Here is a 24,689-nt window from a genome sequence, read left to right on the forward strand (position 1 = left end):
TTCTAGGGCTGCATGCAAGCTTTTTCAAAAACATGGTTGTGACTTCAGAGGGCCTGCACGGTTTGCCATCAGATTTAAAGTCTAATGTGATAGAGGTGGAAGGGGAAGGAGGATTTCAATGAATTGCATTTAAATATTTAAATTTAATTTAGTTTTTGTCAGATTTCCATCCATTATTAGCAGTGCAATCCTTGATAATGTGGGGTGGCTAAGGCTCTAGATCAGACATGTCAAACTCACGATGTCACGTGCAACATATCGGGACAGTTTTGCCATTGCCGGCAATGGGGTGGGCGCGGCTTCTGCATGACACATCCGGCCCATGGGCCGGCAGTTTGATACCCCTGCTCTAGATTAGCAGTAAGGTGACCCAGGTTTTAATCACTCTTTTACATGGTAACTGGGTGACTTTGGGGCATTGTCATTTAAAGTTATTTTCTCTGTACAGAGTCAAAATCTTTAATATACTAACTTATAAATAATATAAATATTAAATGATGTTTATTTATAACTGTTTTAAATTATAAATCATAAATATAAGAAATTGGAGCATTTTTAATGACAGCATCAAACAGAAGAAGGCTAAGTTAATATAACGACTATTATACATGACTGTGATACTATGCCCACTATATTTATTTGTAGGATGTACTGCACTTATAATTACAAATGAAAAAACTGTCTGTGCTTTGGCTGGTAGCAGTGTGACTCTAAAATGCAGCATCTTGCAAGGAAAAGAAACCCATGTGACACAGATTCAGTGGTCTAAGTTTGCTGATGGTCTTTCAAGAATAATAGCTGTATATAACCCTCTCTATGGTACAAAATATTCTGAAGCGACCTACAACAATTCAGCAAGTTTTGAGAAAGGTTTCCATGATTGTTTGACTGACTTCAGCAGGACTTCCAAACAGGTTAATTCTGTAGCAAACAACCTAGAATGCAATCAGTGGATTCTACAACTGAAGAATGTCACATTTGAGCTCTCTGGCTCCTATGAATGTATCTTTACCACATTTCCATCTGGAACAAGTAGCTCAAAAATACACCTTTTTGTTAAGAAAAGAGGTAAGTACAGTAATAGATTATTTTAATGAAAAATATACAAAAAAGTAATGTAATGTAACCTAAATTGAGGGGGGAAATCTGTATGTGGCCCTCAGAGCTGTCATTATACAAGTCAGATTATCAATTTATTATCAGCATTTTTATTTTTTATATTGTCGTTACTACCGTTTTTCATTTTCCTTAAAAACTCACTTGATATCATGGGCATACTTTCAGTAGATGCAACACTTGGATACTAAAAAATTTCAAGCTCTACTCTTTTTATTTTTATGGTGTTATTGGTTGTATGTGTTTGTGTTACAATTACTTTGTTGCAAATGATATAAGTTGATAAGTATTGACAAGGATGGGAAATGATTCTTATGCAGAAACTATAGAGAAAATGCTATAAATGAGGAGGGGGGGACCTCAAGACAAACTGGGGCCAGTTGTTTTCATACAACATTATTCTTTTGCGATAGGTCCTTTATTTGATATTGTTGTGGGTTTTCTAGAATTGGTTGTTCAGTTTTTTCACTGGGCTTGTGTTTACGAGATGATAGGTTTCTCTGTCATTTTTCTTTTTCTTTTTGGATGCATTATGTTCTATCAATGTTAATTGTGTGCATAATTTATTACAAGTATTGAGATAGTTTGGTTAGTTTTTAATGTTTTTAGGATCACTCTTTCTTCTACCCTGATGAGTCTATGTCCACTTGACCAGGGGTATAATACATTTTCTTGCTTCTCATCAATTGGTCCAGTCATTTTGAGTGATGCTGTAAGTATTCAAAAAAATCTGGTGGTTGGCATTCTCTGTGTTATAATTTAGTCCTTGCTGGATAATATTCTGTTCTGAAGTAGTTAAAGGATGGCTGGAGATATTTACTTCCCATTCTAGTTCAGCTTCATCTTTTCCTATTTGGACTAGCTTCAAAAATTTGGTTTACAGTTTTGTTTTTCTTTATTTCAGCTTGTTTTTGTGCACCAGTTTTGATGGTAGTTGTTAATATCTTAATGGGTTCTATAGTTGTTCATTTTAATTGCTGCTTTAAGTTATTGATAGTGTGCTGTTATTTATGCAGTCTAAGATGACCATCTGCTCTCATCTGATGTACCAGTTTTTAGTCTGTTTATTCTATTTCCTTTCATGCTGCCCAGTTTATGAGAAGTCTGTTTCTTATGCTAGTAGCCAGGACTATGCTATCATAGGCATTCATTTAGAAAAAAGAATTGATAAATATAATTTTGTTTGTAATATCTACACCTAATACTATGATTGCCAGAAACAGCTTGATATATTATAAAAAAGAACATCAAGCTGATGCCACTAATGGGCAAAGATTCTAGTGGAATTGGTAAGTAGTCCAATACATTTTTCTGCTTTTTTGTTGTCTGATCAGCTGTGAGATGGGATCAAAATCCTGCCTCATTTCTTAATGTATCAATGCTGCAATGGTCATAAGTTTGAAAAGTGGTCATAATACACTATTTTCAGTGCTGTAGTAACTTCAAACAGTTCCTAAATGAATGGTTGTAAGTCAAGGACTACCTGGATTTAATATCCATCCCCAGATCTTTAGGTGAGTGATAACTGGCTGAAAGTAAAGAGGGAAAGCATTACCATAAGATCAACAACAAATAAAAACAGGGAAAGACAATAAAAGATTTATATGCCATTGTGAAAACGCAAGGTTTTCTTAAGTATTGAGTAATTTAACCAAGTGCTTCCTAACTTTAATTTAATCCAGTGGTCATCATTCTTTTCAATTTGTCTGCCTGGAATGTTTACTAATGTTTGGTTGTCATGAGGTTTCTTTATAGATATTAACCTTATTTTGCTTCCAAACTAGTTTAACACAGAAGCTGGAACAAGCTTCAGTAATTTTTAGATATTAGTCTCAAGCATAGAAATTCTCTAATTTGTTTTTTTTTTAATCATCTGTTTCTAATACAATTTAATGAAAGAGAATTAGCTTTGAAATTCCTGTATTTTGTTCAAGAATGTTCTCCCTTTTAGATGTATGCAGCCCTCTGAACTTCCTATTCAGTCCCAAGGGAAATCCTACTCTTGATACACTACTGAAGAAATTTTCTTTCTATTTAATTTCTTTAACTGCCAATTGGATGGAAACTTTTGAAATAGTGTGTGTACTAATGACACAAACCATAAAACTGGAAGCAAATATTTCTGATAATTTTACAACTATATTAGAGGAAGAAAAGGGATTTTTGACATTGCACAAGTTCATTCCTATAGCACTAACTAGACTAAATTAGAGTTACTGTAAGTATAATGTCTGAACAATGTTTTGTGTTCTAATGCTGTTTAATAAACTCTACCTTCTTAAAGAAGACTTTCTGTTTTCATTTATCTGTTTCATTGTGTGCACAAATCTACAAAATATGTTTACAAGCCTAAAATAAGTTTGGTTTACCTCCTCTTGGCTGTAGCAGATGAAGGAGCTACAAAATTAAAGTTTTTGTTCTAAGCAAAACATTTTAAATCTTGAAATATCAAGAAATCACTGACTTCTTATAGTTAACTGTCTGTGAACTGTTTTCTATCTAACAAAAGAGGTCTATTCTTATTTTGGACAACTATTCTTTTATATTCACAATGAGGATGAATGTACTAAACAATAGAACTTGCAGAATTTTACATGCATTGTACATTGATATTTTCTATATATTCTTCTTTTTATTTTACATTTTTTCTTCTTGATAAAAGAATACAAGAATTCTGTGTTACAAGCTTTACTCAACCAGTCCCTTGAAATTCCGTGCATGAACAGTATGCCTCATTATATAAACCTGACAAATGCTTCTGTAACATGGTCATTGGTAAGTAACCTTTTTTCAATTAAAATAAGGGTAGGAAAAGACCTAAGACCAAAGCAGCATCACTGAGCCTGTCAGAATATATCTTGTTTGTTATTTTGCTTTTTTAAAGTGGCTGGAAAATTATCATTAAAACTTAGTTTGCTCCTAAGTTGAAGGCTGTGACTTTGGAAGTCTGCAATCTTGAGGATTTCATGTGTCTTCCTAGATTATCCATGTTTAGGAGATGTATGATACGAACCCAAGCATCTCATATTCAAGTAACTGTAATTCTAAACTGCAGTTATTTGTCTTGGCAGCACTAAATATGTTTACTGAAAATATTTTATATAAATTATCTAGCATGCATATTAGTGCTGTACAGATATGGCTGTTCCTAATAGATTTTTATTTTGAGATATCCAAATTTATATAAACTTCTTCATTGAACCTGCTTTGTTTTTAGTTTTTTTTTAACCCTCCCAATTATTTAAAGGGCCCCAAAAGTCCAGCTCCATTCTTACTAGCTTATAATCATACCACTGCCATAAACTGGTCATCCAAAAGGGGAGAGTCAACAGGTTCAAAAGAACAGGTGAATCTAGCCAATGAAGTCCCATCCTTTGTTTTAATGTGCATCAAACATGCATCATATTTACATAAAAATGGATGGAGCTTCAGTTACTCTGGTCATACTTGTTACTTAGATACTGTTGACACAATAGTTCCCAACCTGCTCCAGATAACCTTATGCATGAGCTGGCAATTCTATCATTTATGTCTTTCCTGAGTAAGCATTTTTGGGTGGAAACCCTAGAATATTTTATTCTTGCATTGAAGTTCTGCAAATTTTCACTTTATCCCAATACAGTTTTAATATTTACAAGAAACTGTTGAATCAGATCATTCTGTCTTTAGATCTGATTTGTCCTTTGTATGAATGAACCTTTATTATCAAAGTACAATATGTATACAATGAGATTGGCTGAGCCTTTGAACTTTTAAAACTTTAGTAGTTCAAAATATGTCTGGGAACTTTTTAATTGGGGGCCAAGTATTAATATTAGTCATCACTTTGGCCTCTACAGCTTCTGAGCTTGAGATTTTGGAAACTGTTAGATCATCACTGACTTATTGCATGTTTGTGTGGTCTTTGGGTTTGTGGGCATGCACACAGAGAGACTCACACTGAGATACAGAAAAATGCACATAACTTAAGGTTCTCAAGAAAAAAAATATTTCTCCATTCCTTTAGTCAAAGATTCAGTACTTTTATTAGAGAATATCGCTATTTTATTTCTATTTATAACTAAACCTTCTGTATAATTGCTGCTGAGAAGAAGATATTAAAAAAAAAATGTTTCCTTTTTTCATTCTGCAGTCCCAGGTCTATTTTCTATCAGAATTAGGTAACAAAAGAGATATGTCCTAAACTGAAATTTATAACAGAAAAGGACTGTTCTTGAGATAGATTATGAAATATAGATGACGGGAAAGAAAAATAGCTACCAAATAGCTAGTAGCTCTTCTTATAGGAAATTCACCTATTCCAGTTGTACAATTGCTATTATATCAGCATCTTCTATTACATTAAAAAGAAAGAATTAATGATAATTCATGCTTTTTCATGGCAATGCATTGTTGACATATTTTCCATTTCTAGCAGAAAGAAAATGGAACTGAAAAGATCCTAATCAAGAAACAGTCCTATTACCTTCAAGGCTATACAGCCAATAATCTCACTGTGTACAAGGACAGAATCCAAATGAGTTCCAAAAACGCATTATTGATTTCTCCAGTGACAGTTATTGATGATGGCAAGAAGTTTGTCTGTTCAATTGCTGCTGTCTCCGGAAGAATTCAGGAAAGTGTCACTCAAGTGAAAATATTTGGTGAGGAGGAGCTACTGTAATAGGTTAAAAACTTAATCGACACTGGTTTTTTTCAAACGTTACTTTCTAAAATTGATTTTCTTAAATGCTTGTTTTCTTAAGTAACAGTATTTAACATGTTTCTATTTTGTACAAAGGAACTTCTGTGCCACAAATTGGTAGCAGAGCACAGCCTGTCTCTTACTAATGAGGTCATGTAATCACCTAAGACCACTGCCCTACATATCCATCTGTTAGGCTTCTTCTATGAGACATAATGGCATCTTTTCTGAAAGTCTTCATAATTGGGATTCTAGCCTACACATGCATGTTTTGTCATAGCATAAGGTATAGATGCACAGGTTGTGACCTATGCACCACCTATGACCTTCCTCCAGCATTTTTAAGACTCCTAGAATTTCCACCAAGCATCCAACATTTTCTATCCATTGGGGGGAGGGGGAGTTATTAGAGTTTTAAAGGTAAAATGGATGCCTCAAGCAAGACCTTAAAGTACTCATTTTACTCCATAAAATCCTTGATGCCTTCTCTAGATGGACCAATCTTCTCCTTTTACTAATAAGTTCTTTTTTTTAAGTGGCAATTGATTATATGAAATGTATAGATCTGTAGCAAAGTGTTTATACATGTGTTTATGTTCCACACAAGACTGTTGTAGCCAGGCCAGGGAGCAACTGCTTAGTGAAGGGCCAGAAAGCATAGGCCCACTTCAGCTTTTATGCATACTGTATATAAAAGGAGTTTGAACTATTTTGTCTGCTTCTAGAGATTTTCAGTTGTCATAAACGACTTTATTCCCAGTGACAAAATAATGAATTTTTAAACATAAAAGCAAAACAAAAAATATGTTGGGTATAAAATTAAAGATTTAATTTATCAATTCAATTTAATTTGTTTTTTAGGGCTTCATCCTAAGCCCAATGGTGTTCAACATCTTTAAAAATCATCTGGAAGATGGGATAAAAAAAGCTGTTTATCAAATCTGCAGATGACTCCAAGCTAGGGATACTGGCTAATAACTTAAAAACAAAATCACAATTCAAATGATTTTCAAAAGCTTGAATACTGGATCAAATGCCATAGGATTATGTTAGATTTGGCCCAATAATAGATGTAGGTTTTTTGAATCACAAGTATAAAAAAATGTACATAGGTTCAAGAACATGAAAACTCATTTGGTGGCAGTGCATATAATAAATATGGACTGCTAGCTTATATGAGCTAGCAGTGTGATGTCTTTGCTAAACAGCCTAATGTAATCTTGGGTTGTATTAATGGAAGCAGTACATCCAGATTTTGTACAGTTCAATTCTACTCTTCATGTCCCCAAGTTAAACAAGATGTCAGCTTTTAAGTGAAAAGAAAAAGTCAATCCTGGTGTTGAGGTTTGAAAGATTGCACTTTTCCCCTAGGGTACTAATTGCTGCTAACTAATCTAGGACTTCAATAGGTTAGACTACAATTGGATTATTGTGTCCAGTTCTGGGCAAAAGCTGAAATGAGTTCAGAAGAAAACTACCAATATATTAAGAGATTTGGAAATCAAGCCCTATGAGGAACAGTTGAAAAAGGATTAGGGCATTATTAACTTGTAATAAAACAAAATGAATAATAAACATTATAGTCGTCTTCCTTTATCTAAAAAGCTGTCATGAGCCAGAGGAGGCATATTATTTGTGTTCTATAATATTTAATATTATTATCCATCTCTGATTTTATTCTCATGGTGATTAAGAACTTTATGTTGATTTGTATTGGCGCTGTTACTTCTTTTTGTTTTCTATTAGCCATTATTTGAATACTATGTTTCCACATTTGATACACATCTTGAAGAATTTGATCTTGACAACAGTGTATCTTGATTAATTTACTTAGTAAATACAGATGCAATAGGTTTTTTTGAAGAGAAAAGTAATTTATTCATAGACAGAAAAGGCTAGGAAGTAGAATATTTTGATTATTTCCTAACAATTCTTCAATCAACTTCCAGAATGAATTCAATTAGCTCATACAAATTGAAAATAAAGGTTAATAATATAAATCACTACTAACAAATGGAGCTGAGCCTTTAGCCAAATCAAGCTTAGCTGTGTTTTTATGAACAATGATTGCACAGGTTTAGCTAAAAAAATTAAAGATATAGCAAGAAGAATTAAAAGCCATTGGTTTTAGGCAAATAGAGTATTATGGTACACCTGGGAATTTAGAGAAAGAAGGAAAAAATAGAAACATCTATGTCTATCTATGTCCTATTATTTTGAACACAGATTGATATTTTCAACTATAAAATAAACTAATGTTTGTTGTATAGAAGGTCATGTATAATTAATTGAAACATTTGTCTTTTTTTTTTTATTGGTGCTGCAGCAAAACCAGAAATCTCTATTGTGCTCCAGACAGTTTCCAAAGGAGAGGTGAGTTAATTTATGTAAATGTTTGTGCTATTTTGTATTACACCTTGAAAGGAGCAAAAATCAGTTTTAAAAGTTTTAAACCGCTTTACAAATAAATTGAGCATTTGAACATTTTGCAAAATACTTTTTGCACGTTTTTCTGAAACTTGCCCTCTAATTTCTCAACAGTTTCTTCCACTGGAAGAAATCTTAAGATGCTCTAGAAAAGTCAAGAGTTTGTACTTGGCTGAGAAAAGAAAACAGGAAGAAATAAATGTGCTCCCTCTGACTGTGCCCTAAAAGGAAAAATAGGAGTCCATTCTGGTGGTTACAAAGCCTCCTTGTATATGTTTCTCTTCCCATCTGAAAACAGCCTCTTTAAATGGCCATCTATATATTTAGTAAATATTTTCTCAATTTGAATAATTGTGAGAAAACATATAGTTCCCATAGTTTCCCACAATAGTGGAAAATTATTTCTTTGCTTGCTTGCTTGCTAGCTTCCTAAGGCAGACTTAAAATGCTATCGGTAATTGGAATAATGGTATATTCTTGGGAGTTGTGTTGTATTTCTGATAGAACTGGGCTGATAAGAACCCTTTCTAATTTACCTCTAAATTCTTCTTTACAGAATTCTGAACTAAGCATCTATAAAATAATTCTCCAGAGTTAGCTGTGCTCCAGCACAGAAACTGATATTTTAAATGCCGCTTTAGTATCCAATGAAAGTTTGGGATTCATAAACTGTTATTCTTTTCTCACTTTCCTCTTAACCATTGTCTTTATGAAGAACCTGAGTATCCATGAAGATAAATGTAATTGTTTCTATAGCAACAGGGATTTAATTATGTAAAATGGAGGTATTTTGTGTTCCAATAGCTATATTTTGCACCTCAGATACCTCAACAAAATATTGCACAGATTTAGTAAGTATGTCTGTTACAGTGATAATTTCCTTGATATTTCATCTTTACCTAAGCGATAAAGAATTAGAATCTTGTGATTTTAAGCTCTGTCACAAGAACAAAACCACATGGCAGACAGAACCACAGTGATGTTTTTCATTTCCTTCCTATTATGAACTATTTAAATATGGTATTTATGTGGCTTGGTTATACATGCGCTGCTGCATGGTTTAGTCAAGGTGATTATGGGACAGGTGGTCAGATTCAATATCTGCAAAATTTTGTGTCATTCTAACTAGTTGTACTCTTCATTAATATATTATCTATGTATGTCTGAAAATCTTATACACTGTCATCAGTCATGACAGCAGAATAGTTCGTGGTAAATAAACTTCAGAAGGGAAATGGAGGCGGAGGTAACCAGATGGATGGGAATGAACAGGAAAAGAATATTCTAGCCTTCCAAATTTGTTGGGATTACAAACTACTTTTCATTGATAAAAGCAACTCCAAGACTTAGATATAAACAATTTAAAAATTACAATAAAAGCTCTTATGCAATGGTTAAAAAATATTCTTTAAAAAAACCTTAAAACAATAAAACAGCTCAAAATCCTATAAAGTGGGAAGCCCACTGAGACATCAAGAAAACCAAACAAAACCAACACTAGTTACAATACCCCAAATTAACCAAAGAGGTGTGACCATGAAGTCAGCTCAAAGGAGATGTTCTTTATCAGGGGGATTAACCCAGATAATCAAGCTTAAGACAAAGGTGAAAGCAGAGACACCATTTCCTTCTGTATACTATTTGTTTAAATCAGTTGACTCAGCTCTCTATACAAAGCAAAAATAATAAATTGTTTCCTTATGAACAAAAAAGCCTAAATAGCTTATTTTAATCCTATATGAGGGCTAATTGCTTGAACTACGGATGAAGTAGCATCTGAATTTTAATGCCCCACACATACACATGGGAGAAAGATGTTCATTCACCCTCCTGTGATTTCTTTTCTTTTTTCAATAATCAGCTTCTTAAGTGGTTGCAAAACTTAAGGGAAAAAAGAGCCTCACTGATACCAATGGAGCTTTTTCTCAACTCTCTCTGCGTAGTGGTGGTGAAGATGATGATGATGACCACAGTGATGGGGAAGTAGAGAAAACAATTGCAATTTGAAAGACAAATATTGAATCTCTTTATCTTGAAAGCCATCTCCACTTGTAAAATAGGGGAAAAAACTGTAGTTGTTGGCTATATCTTTTTTTATATATATATATAAAATTTTTATTAATTTTTGTAATTGAACAGCAAATACCAATATGATGCATTTACATACACAAGCAAAAAAGATAATCCTACTCAATACATTTTCGGAGACGCTCGGCAGTCCCTGCCTTGCCTCCACCCTCATTCACTTTCCTCTCCTTCCTCCCCCTAGACCCACAACCTCTCCTCCTTCCTCCTTACCACCTCCCTACATCTCCTCTACCTTCTTAACCACCTCATCGAGTGCAGTTTGGGGTACCAGCCGAGCATCTCCTCTTTTCAATACAATTCCATTATTTACCTATAATATATAAATACATCAATTTTTATAATTTCTATCCCCTAATCCCCTTCCCCCCTCCCCCCCCCGGACTTCCCAGAGCTGAGTACAGGAATAATCACATAATAATCCAAGTTTAACCCAAACAACCCATTCATAATATAAACAAGTATAAACTTACTGTAACTCTAATATACAATCAACTTAACTATAAACTATATATATAAATTATATATAAAGGCTATATCTTATTGTAACTTGAAGTTTGAACGAGTTAAGGGAAAATTTTCTCAAAGGTAAAAACTGTAAAACAGGGAAATAACCTACCTGTGGAGGCTATGAGTTCGACACATTTTGGAGTGTTTAACGAAGAGGCTGGACAGCAACCTTTCATGAAGCCTTCAGTTGGTTTTCTTGCACATTGCAAAGGCTACACCTAGGATGATCTGTGTGATTTCTTCCAATTCTATGCTTCAATGAAATATATGTATTAGGTGTTACAAAAAGTTTTTACAATTCACAACATGAATATCAGTGAACCATTCTGTCCTCTGCTAAGTATGGGCACAATGCCATTTTCTAAATGTCATATTTCTCCATTGCAGACAACTTGGCAACCCTATAGAAGAAAGGACTGCTAAACCAACAGTGCTTTGAATAGAGGACCATTTATATTCTTAATTTAAGAGATGTTATACTGTTATTTTCCAAAGTGTCAAATACTAATCTTTTCAGCCAAAAGCAATATAGAATAAGTAGTTTAATTTTAAAGTAAATAGGAAAAGAATCAGTTCTGATTCTTTGAACTGCTGATTTGATTTCTGTTTATTTTTATTCAGGCACATTTCACATGTGAGATAAAGAAGGCATATCCGAAGCCAAAACTTATGTGGTACATGGGTGGAAAGATTCTGAATGAAAAATCTGAAGGTAATGCAAAATAATTGCTGTAACTAGTTTAAAACAAATGCCCAACTATTAAATGTAGATATCAAATTCTTCAGGAACAGGATGGAAAATTGTAACCCTTCTATCGGTTATCTCTTCCAATCAGCATGGTTATCGGGGGGGGCAGGGAATACTGTAATACAAAAGCTCTTGAAAAGCTTTCTTTTTGAGATTTCTTTTTGCTGACAAGAGTTAAAGATTTAAGTGGGAGACTAGTATAGCTATTTCGGACTCATCTGTCCTCATCAGCTAGCCACACCCTTTATGGGATTCGAACTAGGGCAGTCTACATGCTAGGCAGTGTATTAACCACCAGGCCACTGGCTCTCCTCCCCTCTTTGTCAGCCGAGTCAAGGGAGTATATACAGAAAGTTTTTCAGACAGACCGGTCTGATTGATTGCACCTTGGCATTTTGACTGCTATACTGCAGTTCTACTTATTTTATAATCTCTATTGCCTTGCAGCCCCCCAACTAGGGGGGTTAAGCAGGCTCAAGTCGCAACTGCGATACATTACAAATTCAGATTTCTTTTTGCTGACAAAGAGTTAAAGATTTAAGTGGGAAACTAGTATAGCTATTTCGGACTCATTAGTCCTCATCAGCTAGCCACACCCTTTATGGGATTCGAACCTAGGCAGTCTACATGTTAGGCAGTTGTATTAACCACCAAGTCTGTTTTTGTAGATTTCGTAGAATATATATATATTCTGCTCACCTTCTTCCTGTAATATCTTTGGGGATTATAAATTTCCAAATATTGGTAATTTTCAAATGCAATTCCTACTTGTTAAGGCATTTTACAAATAAAAATGATGTATTGTTTTGATTACGTAATTAAGCATTTTACAATTTGCTTTCAGGAACTTATTTACTTAATTACTAGAGGAAGGAACAAGGGAAAACCTGTTCTTTTTATCATTTTTTTCTTCCAAAGGTTTATTAATCAAAAATAAAGTTATGAACTGTGTAGGAAGTTTTTACGAGATGACATCATTCTTGTCAATATGGAATATAACTCATCCATTGATTAATCAGACCTTCAAATGCATGTCTGCATACCACTTCACTAGAAATGACAGAAAGAATTTTTCATCTAAAGAAATACTTATTACTTATGGTAAGTCACTTTGAGAAATTAGGGGCCATTTATAATCCAGATGTTGTCTCATGCATATATGTTCAGTCAAATACACTTTTGGCATGTGAAATCTGCAGAAACAAATAAAAATGCATGCCTTCATAGAAAGCATAGTACATGTGTTTCATCCCATTAAGGGAATTGCATATTCAGCAGCTACATTTTTCTTTAATTGAGCTGGCATCCAAGTGAAGTCTGAATTTGGAGGAAGTTTTAACTCTACAGACCAACAGTTTACTGGAATAAATTTTGCAGTCACCAGCAATCTCAGTCATGCACTTTAAGACCTTGCTCATAGATATTATTTCATCCCAGCATACTGTGCAAGATCTAAAGGTTGAATAGCCTCAGTATGTGCTGTGTTAAATGAATGCAAATGTAGTTGAGGAATTCACTTGAACAAAAGGAAACTTTAAATTGGATAATCACAAAACTTGTCCCCAGGTTCCCTAACTTTCATATTTATAGCTGGAAATCTAAAAGGGAATGATTAAGTAATTGGCTTGACTCTGAATTCACATCTTCACGCAGTCCAGGGGCTCATAAAACAGGTTCTCTTAATTGCATGGATAACTGTAGATACATTATAGCTTGTCTTCAGGTCTCCACCTGAATGCAAACAGATTGGGAAGAAAGAGCAGATGTGCTATTGTGCACTTTCTCTTTTCAAGCCCTTTTGAACTTTCCATGAGTTCAACTGAATATGTGAGCAGGTCACTTTTATGATTCTAGTGCATTATAAATTTCCTTGCTCACCTGGTGGGTTTCAGAAAAGGCAAAGGAAATTAGCAGTTGTCCTTTTAGACAATTTTTAAATAAAGTCTGTCTGGATGACTTTTACTTATAATTCAGCCTGACTCCAAATTAGGTTCCAAGTATAATGTACAATTTCTTTAATTGCCCTTCTTTTGGTTGTATACAGCTAAAGATAAACTTAACCAAATATAGTTGTTTTATCTGTATCTCATATGTTGAGCACTGGTCAAATGGTACTTGGTATGAATTTATAAATACATGTAATATTTTTAATTTTGTCCTAGTAAGTTACACTATTGTGTAATATAGTGTTTCCCAAAAAGCCATCATGCTTTTCTGATTTTAATTGCTATAATTTAAAAATTCATAGTACTTCTGGGTTTCCTTGAACATTAAAGTAATTCTGCATTCCTTCAATTCTGTTTTCATTTCACTATCTTATCTATCAGTGGGAACACTATATTTAGAATGAAAACCTATGATTGTGATACTTTATTGCTATTTATTTTAGTTTTTATTTTATTTACTTAAAACATTTATATAGCCACCCATCTTATAATCAACAATATCATGATGCTGTTTTTAAGGATTATCCACTCTCTGAACTGGTTATTTTAAACAGGATTTCAGAATGCATCATTGGCATATTCAGAATTCACTAGTCACATTACTGCCATTTCAGATTCACCCACAGAAAGTAAGTAGCTGTTTATTGATTTCTATGACATATTATCTGTTCTTTAAATATTTGACAACGTAATGGTATAAATGTCAACATCAAAATAAAATATGGTTATGAAAAGTATTCCAACTGTTACAAGTGTTATAAGTTACTTTATTTTATTAAAAAAAATAGAAAGCAAAAGTTGTGATAGCTTCATTAGGAAAAAGTGTAGACTATATCTATATACTTGCCTCATGTCTATTTGGCATAAAAAACATAGGTACATATATTACTACTTGTACATTAAAATGTTGATGTAAAGTCATATGTGTGTCATTGTTTTGGCAGTTTAAAGAGTTTCCAGAGTTCATTTATGGCAGTTTGTTAAAGCTCTTTTATTTCATTCACTGTATTTCAAGCCATGATTTTTTTAATCAGGGTTACAGACTACCCTTTCTGAAGCCTCAAAAGCAACTCTAGTATCAGATTCCTCTTCAGAAAGTAAGTCCATTATAAATATTATGTTTGCTTTTCTCCCACATACATCCACAATAAACATTCAGTCATATGTGAATCTTGTTGTCTCAGGACCTCTACAGGTCATTTATTCATTTATTGTTAGTTTTATTGCTTCAGGGGAAAGTATCTAACCCTTTGCTGTTTATGGTGAAAGCTCTTAAAAGTGCATAAAGAAAGGAGCAATCCTTATATTGCTGGACTCTGTGGGACAAACACTTATCTCACATAGGTCCTCTTCTCCAGGACTTGCATATAAGAGAAGGCAGGTACAACAATCTGTCATCTGTCATCACTATGCTTCTTCTTTCATTTTTATATTACCATGTAGCCAGCTGTCAAAGCAAGAACATCCGATGTTAGCAGCACAGTATTTCTAGGGAAAGAAAGAAAGAAAGAAAGAAAGAAAGAAAGAAAGAAAGAAAGAAAGAAAGAAAGAAAGAAAGAAAGAAAGAAGGAAGGAAGGAAGGAAGGAAGGAAGGAAGGACGGACTATATCTGTTGTTTTTATAATCCTTCCACCTTTCTAAATATAGTACTTCTAAAGTAGTTTTGTATCATTATACAGCATTTTTTTTTATAAATCAGCAATAAAAATGCAATAATTAATGGTTGTATCAAGTTTTATTATATCTTTCAAGGTTTCAAAAGAAAGTATAACTTTTTTTGTTTTTGTAGTCTTTTTTCCCCTCCTTCCAGACAAGTCACAGATTTAGCAAGCACCACTTCTTTCTCATTTTTTCTCATATTTCTAATAGTGGGATGGAGTAAGATGGGTAGGGGGAGGAGGGGAGGGGAGGGGAGGAAGGAGAGGAGAATCTCTTGCAAAGCTGGAGAAGGGTTGCAATTGAGCCATTGTGTACACGTGAAATTATATTAAGAACTGTCAAGGTCCAGTTGGAGTATAGTTATATACCTGAACATTTGCTTACATTGGCTCAAACTTTCTTGTAGGGTAATCACTACATATCATAACAATGGGATTTAATACAACGAATAAAGGAGAAAAAGCTTCTGAACAACCTCCTCCTCCTATCTGTATTTTTAAAGGATCTTAATTAACCTTTTTAAAGGATCTTAATTAACCCTCCTGATAAAGGACATCAGTAAGATTCAAAATATATTTTTAACGGTGGATATTAAAATAAAATGTATAGAGTCTTATTATTTTTAATTGGTTTAGATTTATTAACCATATTTTTCTGATCCCGCATGTGCAGAATGTTACATATATGGATTTGATTTGATAAGAACCATATACTGTAGACTTCAAATCCAATTAACCATATCAAGCTTTATCAAGAAATAGAAAAAAATAGCTTTATACAATTTTATGCCATCTTCTGGTATGCTAACAAACCAGTGAACAAGAAATTTAAACACAATTTGTCTTCTACAGAACACTTGCATTCTACTAAAACCTTGCAAAGTGATACTACAGCAAAGTTATTTAGTGACTCCACAGTACCACAAAGTAAGTGATGAACACTTCCTAAATTATTTGTGTTTGGCGTGGAAAGTAGAAACATAATAGATTTCAATCATTGTGGCTGACCTATCAAAGATTTTATTTTTAAAAAATTAAGCTTTATATACTTTCATATGTACTTTCACCACACCAAGAGCTGTGGTGATGCAGTGGTTAGAATGCAGTATTGCAGGCTAATTCTACTGACTGCCGGCAGTTCGATCCTCGCTCCACCCCACCTCGAGGTTGACTCAGCCTTCCATCCTTCTGAGATCCCAGATTGTTGGGGGCAATGTGCTGACTCTGTAAACCACTTAGAGAGTGCTATAAAGCACTATGAAGTGGTATATAAGTCTAAGTGGTATTGCTATTGCTATGTGTGAGAGTTATTAGGAGAGCCTTTCTGAATAATGTGAAGTTGGCTCTTGTATTTTCTTTATAGTACTGAATATGCAGTCTGCATTTTAGTTTTGCTCCTCCTAATGGCAGTAGCCAACAAAACATTGAATATTCACAAACCAGGGAATTTAAAGTCAATTTGTCTTCTACAGAAATCTTGCATTCTACCAAAACGCTGCAAAGTAGTACTACTACTGTGTTGCTCCGTGACTCCACAGTACCACAAAGTAAGTTATAACACTTTCTAAATTATTTGTATTCAGTATGGGGAAGGTAATACCATACTTATTTCAAATCAAAGGAATAATTATGGCTTAGCCATATACAGAAGTAGAAATATCATTTTATATAATTTCATATTATTCAAGTTATTACTATCAGGGAAATCTTTCCAGAAAATATGAAATGTTAGATGTGTTCCTTTAGAATTTCATTTATAATGTGGAATTTGTATTATCCAAAGGAAGTCTACATTTTAGTTTTACCTCTGCTAGCATCATCTAGATGACAAAGCCCTAAAATAAATCTTCACATTGAACAAGGAATTTAAAGACAATATGTCTTCTACAGAATCTACCCAAACCCTGCAAAATGATCCTATTACAGAGTTGTTCTTCAGTGAGTCCACAGTACCTCAAAGTGAGTCCACAATACCACAAAGTAAGTTATAAACACTTTTTAAATTGTTTGTATTCAATGTGGGAAAAGCAGAACCATATTTATTTCAAATCCTAGGTACATAAAAAAGTAGAAATAGCCACTTTATATAGGAAAATTATTCTTATTAGGAAAACCTTTTCAAATAATATGGAATATTAGATTTATTTCTTTACAGGTTCCTTTTATAGTATTTCCTGCAAATGAAGGGTTCACTTTTGGGGGGGGGATCAGCCAAGTATTGATCCATTGATTGCAACAGGAGCTGGCCAACTGGCTGTTACCCAAGCCTGTCATTGTGGGCTAAGAAAGCGTGTCTGGCCCAAAGTTTCCATGCCTAAGGCAGGACTAGAACTCATGATCTCTTGGTTTCTATCCAAGTGCCTTAATTACTACACCAACTGGCTATGATATTGTACTTAAAATTCTCATTCAATGGATTCTTTAGCATCAATAATAAAACATACGTAGCAATATTGTTAAATATCAGGTTATTGGATTAACAAGAACAAGAATGTACTTCAAGGGGATTTAGTTGGAATGCAATTTACTTGAAGCAGAAAGGCAACATTTGCAATAAATAACAGAGATCAATATCACTGTTAAACTGATGGCATGCCTATATCTGATCTCACATTATATTATCAAAGCAGTTTGTTTGTTTCTAAAATTAATATAGTTTTTGAACCTGGATTACCTATTGGGCTGCCTGATACACTACATAGCATGGAGGAACCTAATACTAATGCTAAATTACATATTGGAGTCTAGTTCAGCTGGGTTATCCAATCTGTAATTAAGGAACAAAGTCAGTTTAAAGAAAGTTGGTTCTTGATATGTATCATCAACAACAAGAATAATAATAATGAGAGTTGTCACTCCTTGGTTCATCAGAGCATCAGGGAAGCCTAGAGACAAAACTGCTTTTTCTTCCCAGTGCTAAATCTTCACCGACCATGGCATACAGCTCTATTTCCTTAGATAATCTGATTTTTATTGCAGCTAAGAAAAGTTCTTATTGAGAAAAGTACAAGCAGTGACCTAACATTTCATGCCTGCTGCCCACAATTACAATCCTCTTAATGTGATCGTTTCCCATGTGGAACATCTTTAAAGCTCTGCTGCTTGTTTAGGTTGGAGAGGCTTCCTTGATTTATAAGCTGTGAAAAGATATTCCCTGTGGCAAGTCACTTTGTTCTCACATGCATAACACACACACACACAAATAGAATCAAGCAAAGCAATATTTATTACTCATTTTCAAACTGCTTTTGACATATGTTTCTGAATCTTAAACTTGTAGGATGTAGCTTGAGGTTCTTGTTTGAATTTCTGATAGGAATCCTATTCTTACCACCGCACTATCCAACTTGTGTTAGTGTAAAGCAGGGGTAGGCAACCTTGGCTCTTTTATGACTCGTGGACTTCAACTCCCAGAATTCCTGAGCCAGCGTGGCTGGCTCAGGAATTCTGGGAGTTGAAGTCCACGAGTCATAAAAGAGCCAAGGTTGCCTACCCCTGGTGTAAAGGAATTACATTACTACCACTGTCTCCTGGAGCAAAAGGTAGAAGTTCCATGTTTAGAGGATAACTAATTATTTTACTTTGGAAGGGAAGTGTATAAGGCTCAATGTGGATACTGTAAATTGTGTACGTTTCTTATCCTCTGTAAGCCCTGGAATCATCAAGAAAGCAAAAGACACCTGAGAGTTTGGAATACAAATAAAATATATTTCATTACAGAAAAAAGATTTTAACGAAAACTAAGAAGTTTCATTGATTCTAGTATCTGCACACATGCAAAAAAAACAAGTGTATACTTCCAAATTATTACACTACTATGTGTCTGCTGAAAAACTACAATCATTATTGAAGGTTTTACTGAAAATACCATGTGTTACCATGCAAAATATCTTGGGTTCAGTGTCTGGCATTTCCTAAAACAAAAGAAAAAATCCTGCTGAAATGCTGAAAAGTTAATGTCCATCGAAGGCTCACAGTTCTTTAATTTTACGAGAATCAAATTGGATAATGAAGTCTATGATATGTATAAATCTGGATGATGATTTTATATGTACAACTGATGATGTGAAGTTGCAGACACCAATTAACAACTATGCAGTTGTTAACTAGTTCTTAAGTACAACTACTAGACCTGGGTGAAATCCAGACCACCTTTAGATCACAACAAAAAGGTACAGTAGAATGTTCTGTCTCTTTGCTGCCATCTAATGATCACTGGATTTTTACAGCCCAAATGTAATAATGTACTACAACCCAAAGTATTTTTTCCCCCCTCTGCTTCTCATATGTGTGCTTGAGCAGGGGTTGTCTTAATTTATTTCAGGTTATCTTTAAATAAAATCTAAGGTGTAAATATCCTTTCTAATCAATATCACTCTGGTTAAATTGTCATGATCTAATGTCATTATCTTGACAAAGGACTGAAGAATTCCAGGGTAACAACCCACCAAAATGCTGCCACTGTGACTCACTTCCATGAGAACTCCATGCCATCACAACGTAAGTGGACGCTGTGAAATATTAACATGATTTTACATAACTTTATAAATTAGGAAATATTGTCTACATTGTAATTATATGTAAAATTAGGTTCCTTAAGTCAGGATAAATAATTTAGAAGAGTCAATGAGAGAGAGGGGGGGGAGGGAGGGAGGGAGGGAGAGAGAGGGGGGGGGATCAGCTCAGATCTGATCTGTGCAAAGTCATGCAACCTATTTCATGAATGATCAATAACATATTGAGACACAAAAATGCCACAATGCTGCTACACCTAATCCATCTTGCTTGAGTTGGGAAGGCTAAGTAGGATTGGTTCTAGAAAAGAGGCCATAGAACCGATTTCTTCCTAAAATTCTGAAAGAATTTTGCAATTTTGCAAACTCTTTAAGGATTATTACCAAGACAACAACACAAACCAATCCATGAAATTACCTAAGGCATGGTTGACTTGAAGAAGAAATGATTGCCTTACACTTTACCTGTATAGCTGCCTCTTCAGATTTGCAAGTGAAAATACTGGGAGACTGAGGATACAAGGATGTAAGGCGCCCTCTCCTCAAACTTTGCCACAGAAAGAACGAAGACACCCCCCTCAACTAAAACATAAGAATTGAAATAAAGAATAACGGAGCATTTAGAACAATACAAAAACAGCCGAGTAACATTGCCTGAATTGAAGTTTATTCAAAGAAACTGCTAGCACAAATATTAAAAGATGCCAATGTTGTAATATCAGATATAAACACCAGCAAGAAAGAAATTAATTGAGCAGGGGCAATTAATTTGGTTTGTCATTGCACTGATTCCTCTGTCAACATTCGTGAACAATTCAGGCTATAGATATCATACCTCCTTTATATGGACGAGCTGAAGCTGTATAGGAAAACACCATCAGCTGCTCAATACTGTCTGTAGATACAGTCAGGATTTTGCAGGGGTTTTCAAACTTGGCGTGCCTGGCTGAGGAATTCTGGGAGTTGAAGTCCACAAGTCATAAAAGGGCCAAGTTTGAAGACCTCTGGGATATTGCAATGGAGTTTGAACTTGACAAATGTCCCACCCTTATCAATAATAGGGGGGAAATAGTGAAAACTCAAGAAATCAAGATCCTTAGGCAATAATATCAAGAATCTGAATGAAGATGATTGCTACAAATATGTGGGCATCTTTCAAGCTGACAACATCAGGCACATTGAAGTCAAGAGGAAGGATCACAAGAGAATATATCATGAGAATTAAGAAGATCTTAAAGCCCAAATTTGGTGGAGGAATTTGGCAATTAATACCTGAGAAATTTCGGTCGTTAGAATTAAAAGACCTAAATATGAAGATCAGAAAAATAATGACAATAAATCATGCCGGTCATCTATGCAGTGATGTTCACAGACTCTTGCAATAAAACAGAAAAAGAACATGCTCTGGTAATTTAGACTTCAAACAGACAAGCAGCTGCTACGTAACACCCCAGACTAAAGGATTGTCAATAAGAAAGACAAAATAGTTTGGATAGTGGAATTGGCAATACGTGAAGGCAGCAAAATAGAAAAGAGCAAAGTGGTGAAAAATCACAAAACATAAAGATCTGCACACTGAAGTAGAACAGTTGTGGCAGAAACAAGCAAAACACCATCAGCATTGACAAAATCATCATCACTCAATTGCAAAAGGCAGCTTTACTTGGAACAGCTTACATCCTGCAACACTACATGTAACAACAAACAACAAACTGCCTATCCTAGGTCCTTAGGAAAGACTCGATAGGTGGATAAAAATGTCAAATTCAATCTAAACACTGGCTGACTGTGCAACCAACTGTAATAGCTCATCCTCTATTATGCTTGGCTGCACAATCAGCCAGATGTATGGTAATCATTACTACTGTAACAATACTGGTAAACTGGCTAAAATCATAAAGAATATATGCTTATCTTTTTTTAAGGAAATCTGCCCATCGGAACAGTGATTGAAGTAACCACAATAAATAGTCCTGCTAATTCATATACTATAAAGAATGGCCTTGATACTGGTAAGTTATTGCTTCAGTTGTAAAGGAGTCTCCGTGAAAGGAGGAGGAGGGGGGGGCAAAAAGGTTGCTGCAGCTGGTTTTGGCAAGACTGCTCTATAGGGAGGGAGCTGAGGGAAGGGACGTGCTGTACATTAATCAATTTCCCCACAATTTCCCAGTCATAATCAAGACTGAAAAGATTTGTTTCGCAGGAGCTCTGACATATATTATCCTACCTGTACCTCCAGTGTTTCTCAACCTTGACAATTTTAAGGCATGTGGACTTCAACTCCCAAAATTCCACAGCCAGCATTGCTGGCTGTGGAATTCTGGGAGTTGAAGTCCACATGCCTTAAAATTGTCAAGGTTGAGAAACACTGGAAAGCTGAAGATGTGGTTGCCCATACTCTGAGCAGAATTACTGAGAGAATTTACAGTTGCCGGGGGAAGCTGATGTGTTAATCCTTGCTAGGATCATTGCAAGATTGTCAGGCTATACTGCTACATAGCAGTGCACAGCTTAGACACTTTCATGCTTGGAAAGTGTTTTCACATCTAAGCCATTGACTCAGTCCCTAAGAAGGGGGCAAGATAGATGGGCTGTACTTCCAGAGATTATTTCAAAAGCTGCACGAATAACAAATAGTCCTTATTTAGCGACTGTGTCACTTAACAACCATTCACAGTTATAATGGTGACGAAAAGGCCACTTTGTGACCAATCCTCACATGTATGTGATTTGCAAATCTCTAAAGCCAAGGAAAGGTGAAGCAAGATCATAAGCAGAGTCATGATTTCACGTGTGACTGCTTCACTTTTTGACAAAGTTGTTTAATTGTGGTTGCTAAACAAGGACTACCTGTATAGATTTATGCTCATTTTAGAATGAGAGCAAATTCTAAGTGCCTCTTTGTTTCTAATTCATCTTGTGTCAGTATTTTAGTCCTAGTGTTGCTTGAATTGCAAATGGAAATGAATATAATTCTTGCCCCTATAAATGCCATCCAATGCCACACAGTGTTGCAAAACTGCAAATAAAAGTTGTGTTTTTTTAATATCACGTCTCCTACCATTGAAGTAGCATAAGCCACAATATATTATTGTAAGACATATGAAGTGCAATAGGATAACTAATTGGAAAATAGATCATACGTTATGCTGCTAAGCTGGATATTAACAGTACCAGGATAAGGCATTAGTTGAAAACTTCTCCTCGGTTCTTAAAGACTGCAAGCAGCACAGAGAGCACAAGGCAGGTTGCATGGCATCCTGCCATCTTTCCCAACACCCAGAGTCTGCCTCACAGTATCTGTCACTAAGATGGCTTCTGGATCCTGTCTAATGTTGGCTCCTCTATAGTCAACTGCTTTGGATAATTTGTTTGGATGTGATAGTCAAAAACAAATAAAAAAACACTCATAATTTAGAAATGTAGCAAGAATAACTGTTCAAAGCTTGCTTATGGTTTTTGTTATAATAATTTTGGCACTGTACCCTTTCCAGGTTCTACAGTGGTTCCAAAACACAGTACATTTCCATGGTCAATAGTTGTGGCATTTTTGCTTTTTTTCTGCACATGCTTAATCATTTGTGGGATCAGAAAATGGTGTCAGCATCAAAGAGAAATGTAAGTACACTGTATCACTACTTTAATTAATTTTGTGTATTGTTGTGAATTTGCTCCTATACAAAGCAGTGAGATTAATTGCAAAAAGATTTCTTTTTAATTGGAATGAAGTAAATCAACAGGTTTTTTGTATTTTTTAAAAAGTTATTAATAAGATATAACAGTTACTATGACAACAAAATATGGCAGTAATTGCCCACTAAAAAATCTACATACCTTATAGTCATTGAAATAAATAAAAAACACACAATAAGATCCATATAATATTAATTATCAGCATGAGAGTAAACATTATTAAAATATAATTCATATTAAGCTACATACATATTAAGCTACATTAAAGAATGGCATATCTATAATATTTAAAAAATATGTATGTCAGGGCAACTGAACATATTATTACTGTAAGACTTTTTTCTCGGTTTACCTCACGATTTCATTATCACAAATCAAGCTGGTGGCTTTATTTATACATTGATTTGGTATTACTCGAAGGAACAAAAAGAAATACAGATATCTTAGCAATATTACTGATTTTAATAGTTCACCTTTCATTGAGAAGGTATATTAGGTCCCTGCTTCAATGTAAATTAATGGCAGGATGGACGTATTTTTGTGCCTAATTATGTTTTACTTCTTAATTCTATCTAACTATTCTGATTGCTTATTGTGTATGTTCATTTGCTGCACATTTTAAACAGGATTATTTTCATTGTAGTATGAATAAACCTCCGTCTTTCAAGCCACCTCCTCCACCAGTCAAGTATTCCTCCATCCAAGTCTATAATGAAATTTATTCATCCTGCGATGAATTAGAAAATCTGAAATCAACCTGAAAATCTATAATGACCCAGCCTAAAAAACGACATGCGTACTCTATGGCTTTTACAATAAATGGCAAGCATTCACGGGCAGTGACGCACATTCCCATTTGGACCGCTTAATCTTGTATTTGTGCTAAAGTATATGACATTTAGCACATTTACAAACCCAGATTACCTTTTGTAATCGGCGCATCATGAAATCAAACATATGGCAAATAACAGCTAGTGAGCCTTTGCAGGGGAACAATGAATCTTCATTCAGTATACAACTGTTTGTTTGAAAGACTATGAAGGTATGATTAATATGTATGATATTAATATTATGATATTGACTGATAGTCTCAACTATGTTTCTTTCCATCTTACGCCTACACTTTTGCTAGATTGAAGTTGCTCGCAAGAGTTACCTGTTTTTCCAGGCAGTGGCCTAAAATGAGAAATCTACATTACTGTATATGAATGGAAAGAATCAATAATAAATTAGACACAAATGCAAAGATTCCATTAGGGAATTCATTCCCACTAGCTGCATATACAAATAAATGGATTTACGTAAAAC

The 24,689-nt window shown here is 34.6% G+C and overlaps 1 protein-coding gene across 1 annotated transcript; it reads left to right on the forward strand.

The window, feature by feature from the left end:
• Positions 1–608: 608 nt before the first annotated feature.
• Positions 609–24,142, forward strand: CD96 (CD96 molecule). The gene is made up of 13 exons (XM_029286108.1): positions 609–1,068; positions 3,779–3,891; positions 5,531–5,759; positions 8,127–8,173; positions 11,444–11,534; positions 12,489–12,671; positions 14,071–14,145; positions 14,551–14,613; positions 16,027–16,101; positions 17,065–17,154; positions 21,614–21,700; positions 23,183–23,306; positions 24,025–24,142. Exons 1-13 carry the CDS (start codon positions 609–611, stop codon positions 24,140–24,142), a joined length of 1,755 nt encoding a protein of 584 aa, XP_029141941.1.
• The last annotated feature ends 547 nt before the right edge of the window (positions 24,143–24,689 follow it).

This window comes from Protobothrops mucrosquamatus, unplaced genomic scaffold (assembly GCF_001527695.2).
Source record: "Protobothrops mucrosquamatus isolate PMUCROS unplaced genomic scaffold, P.Mucros_1.0 scaffold2911, whole genome shotgun sequence".
Lineage (NCBI taxonomy): Eukaryota > Metazoa > Chordata > Lepidosauria > Squamata > Viperidae > Protobothrops > Protobothrops mucrosquamatus.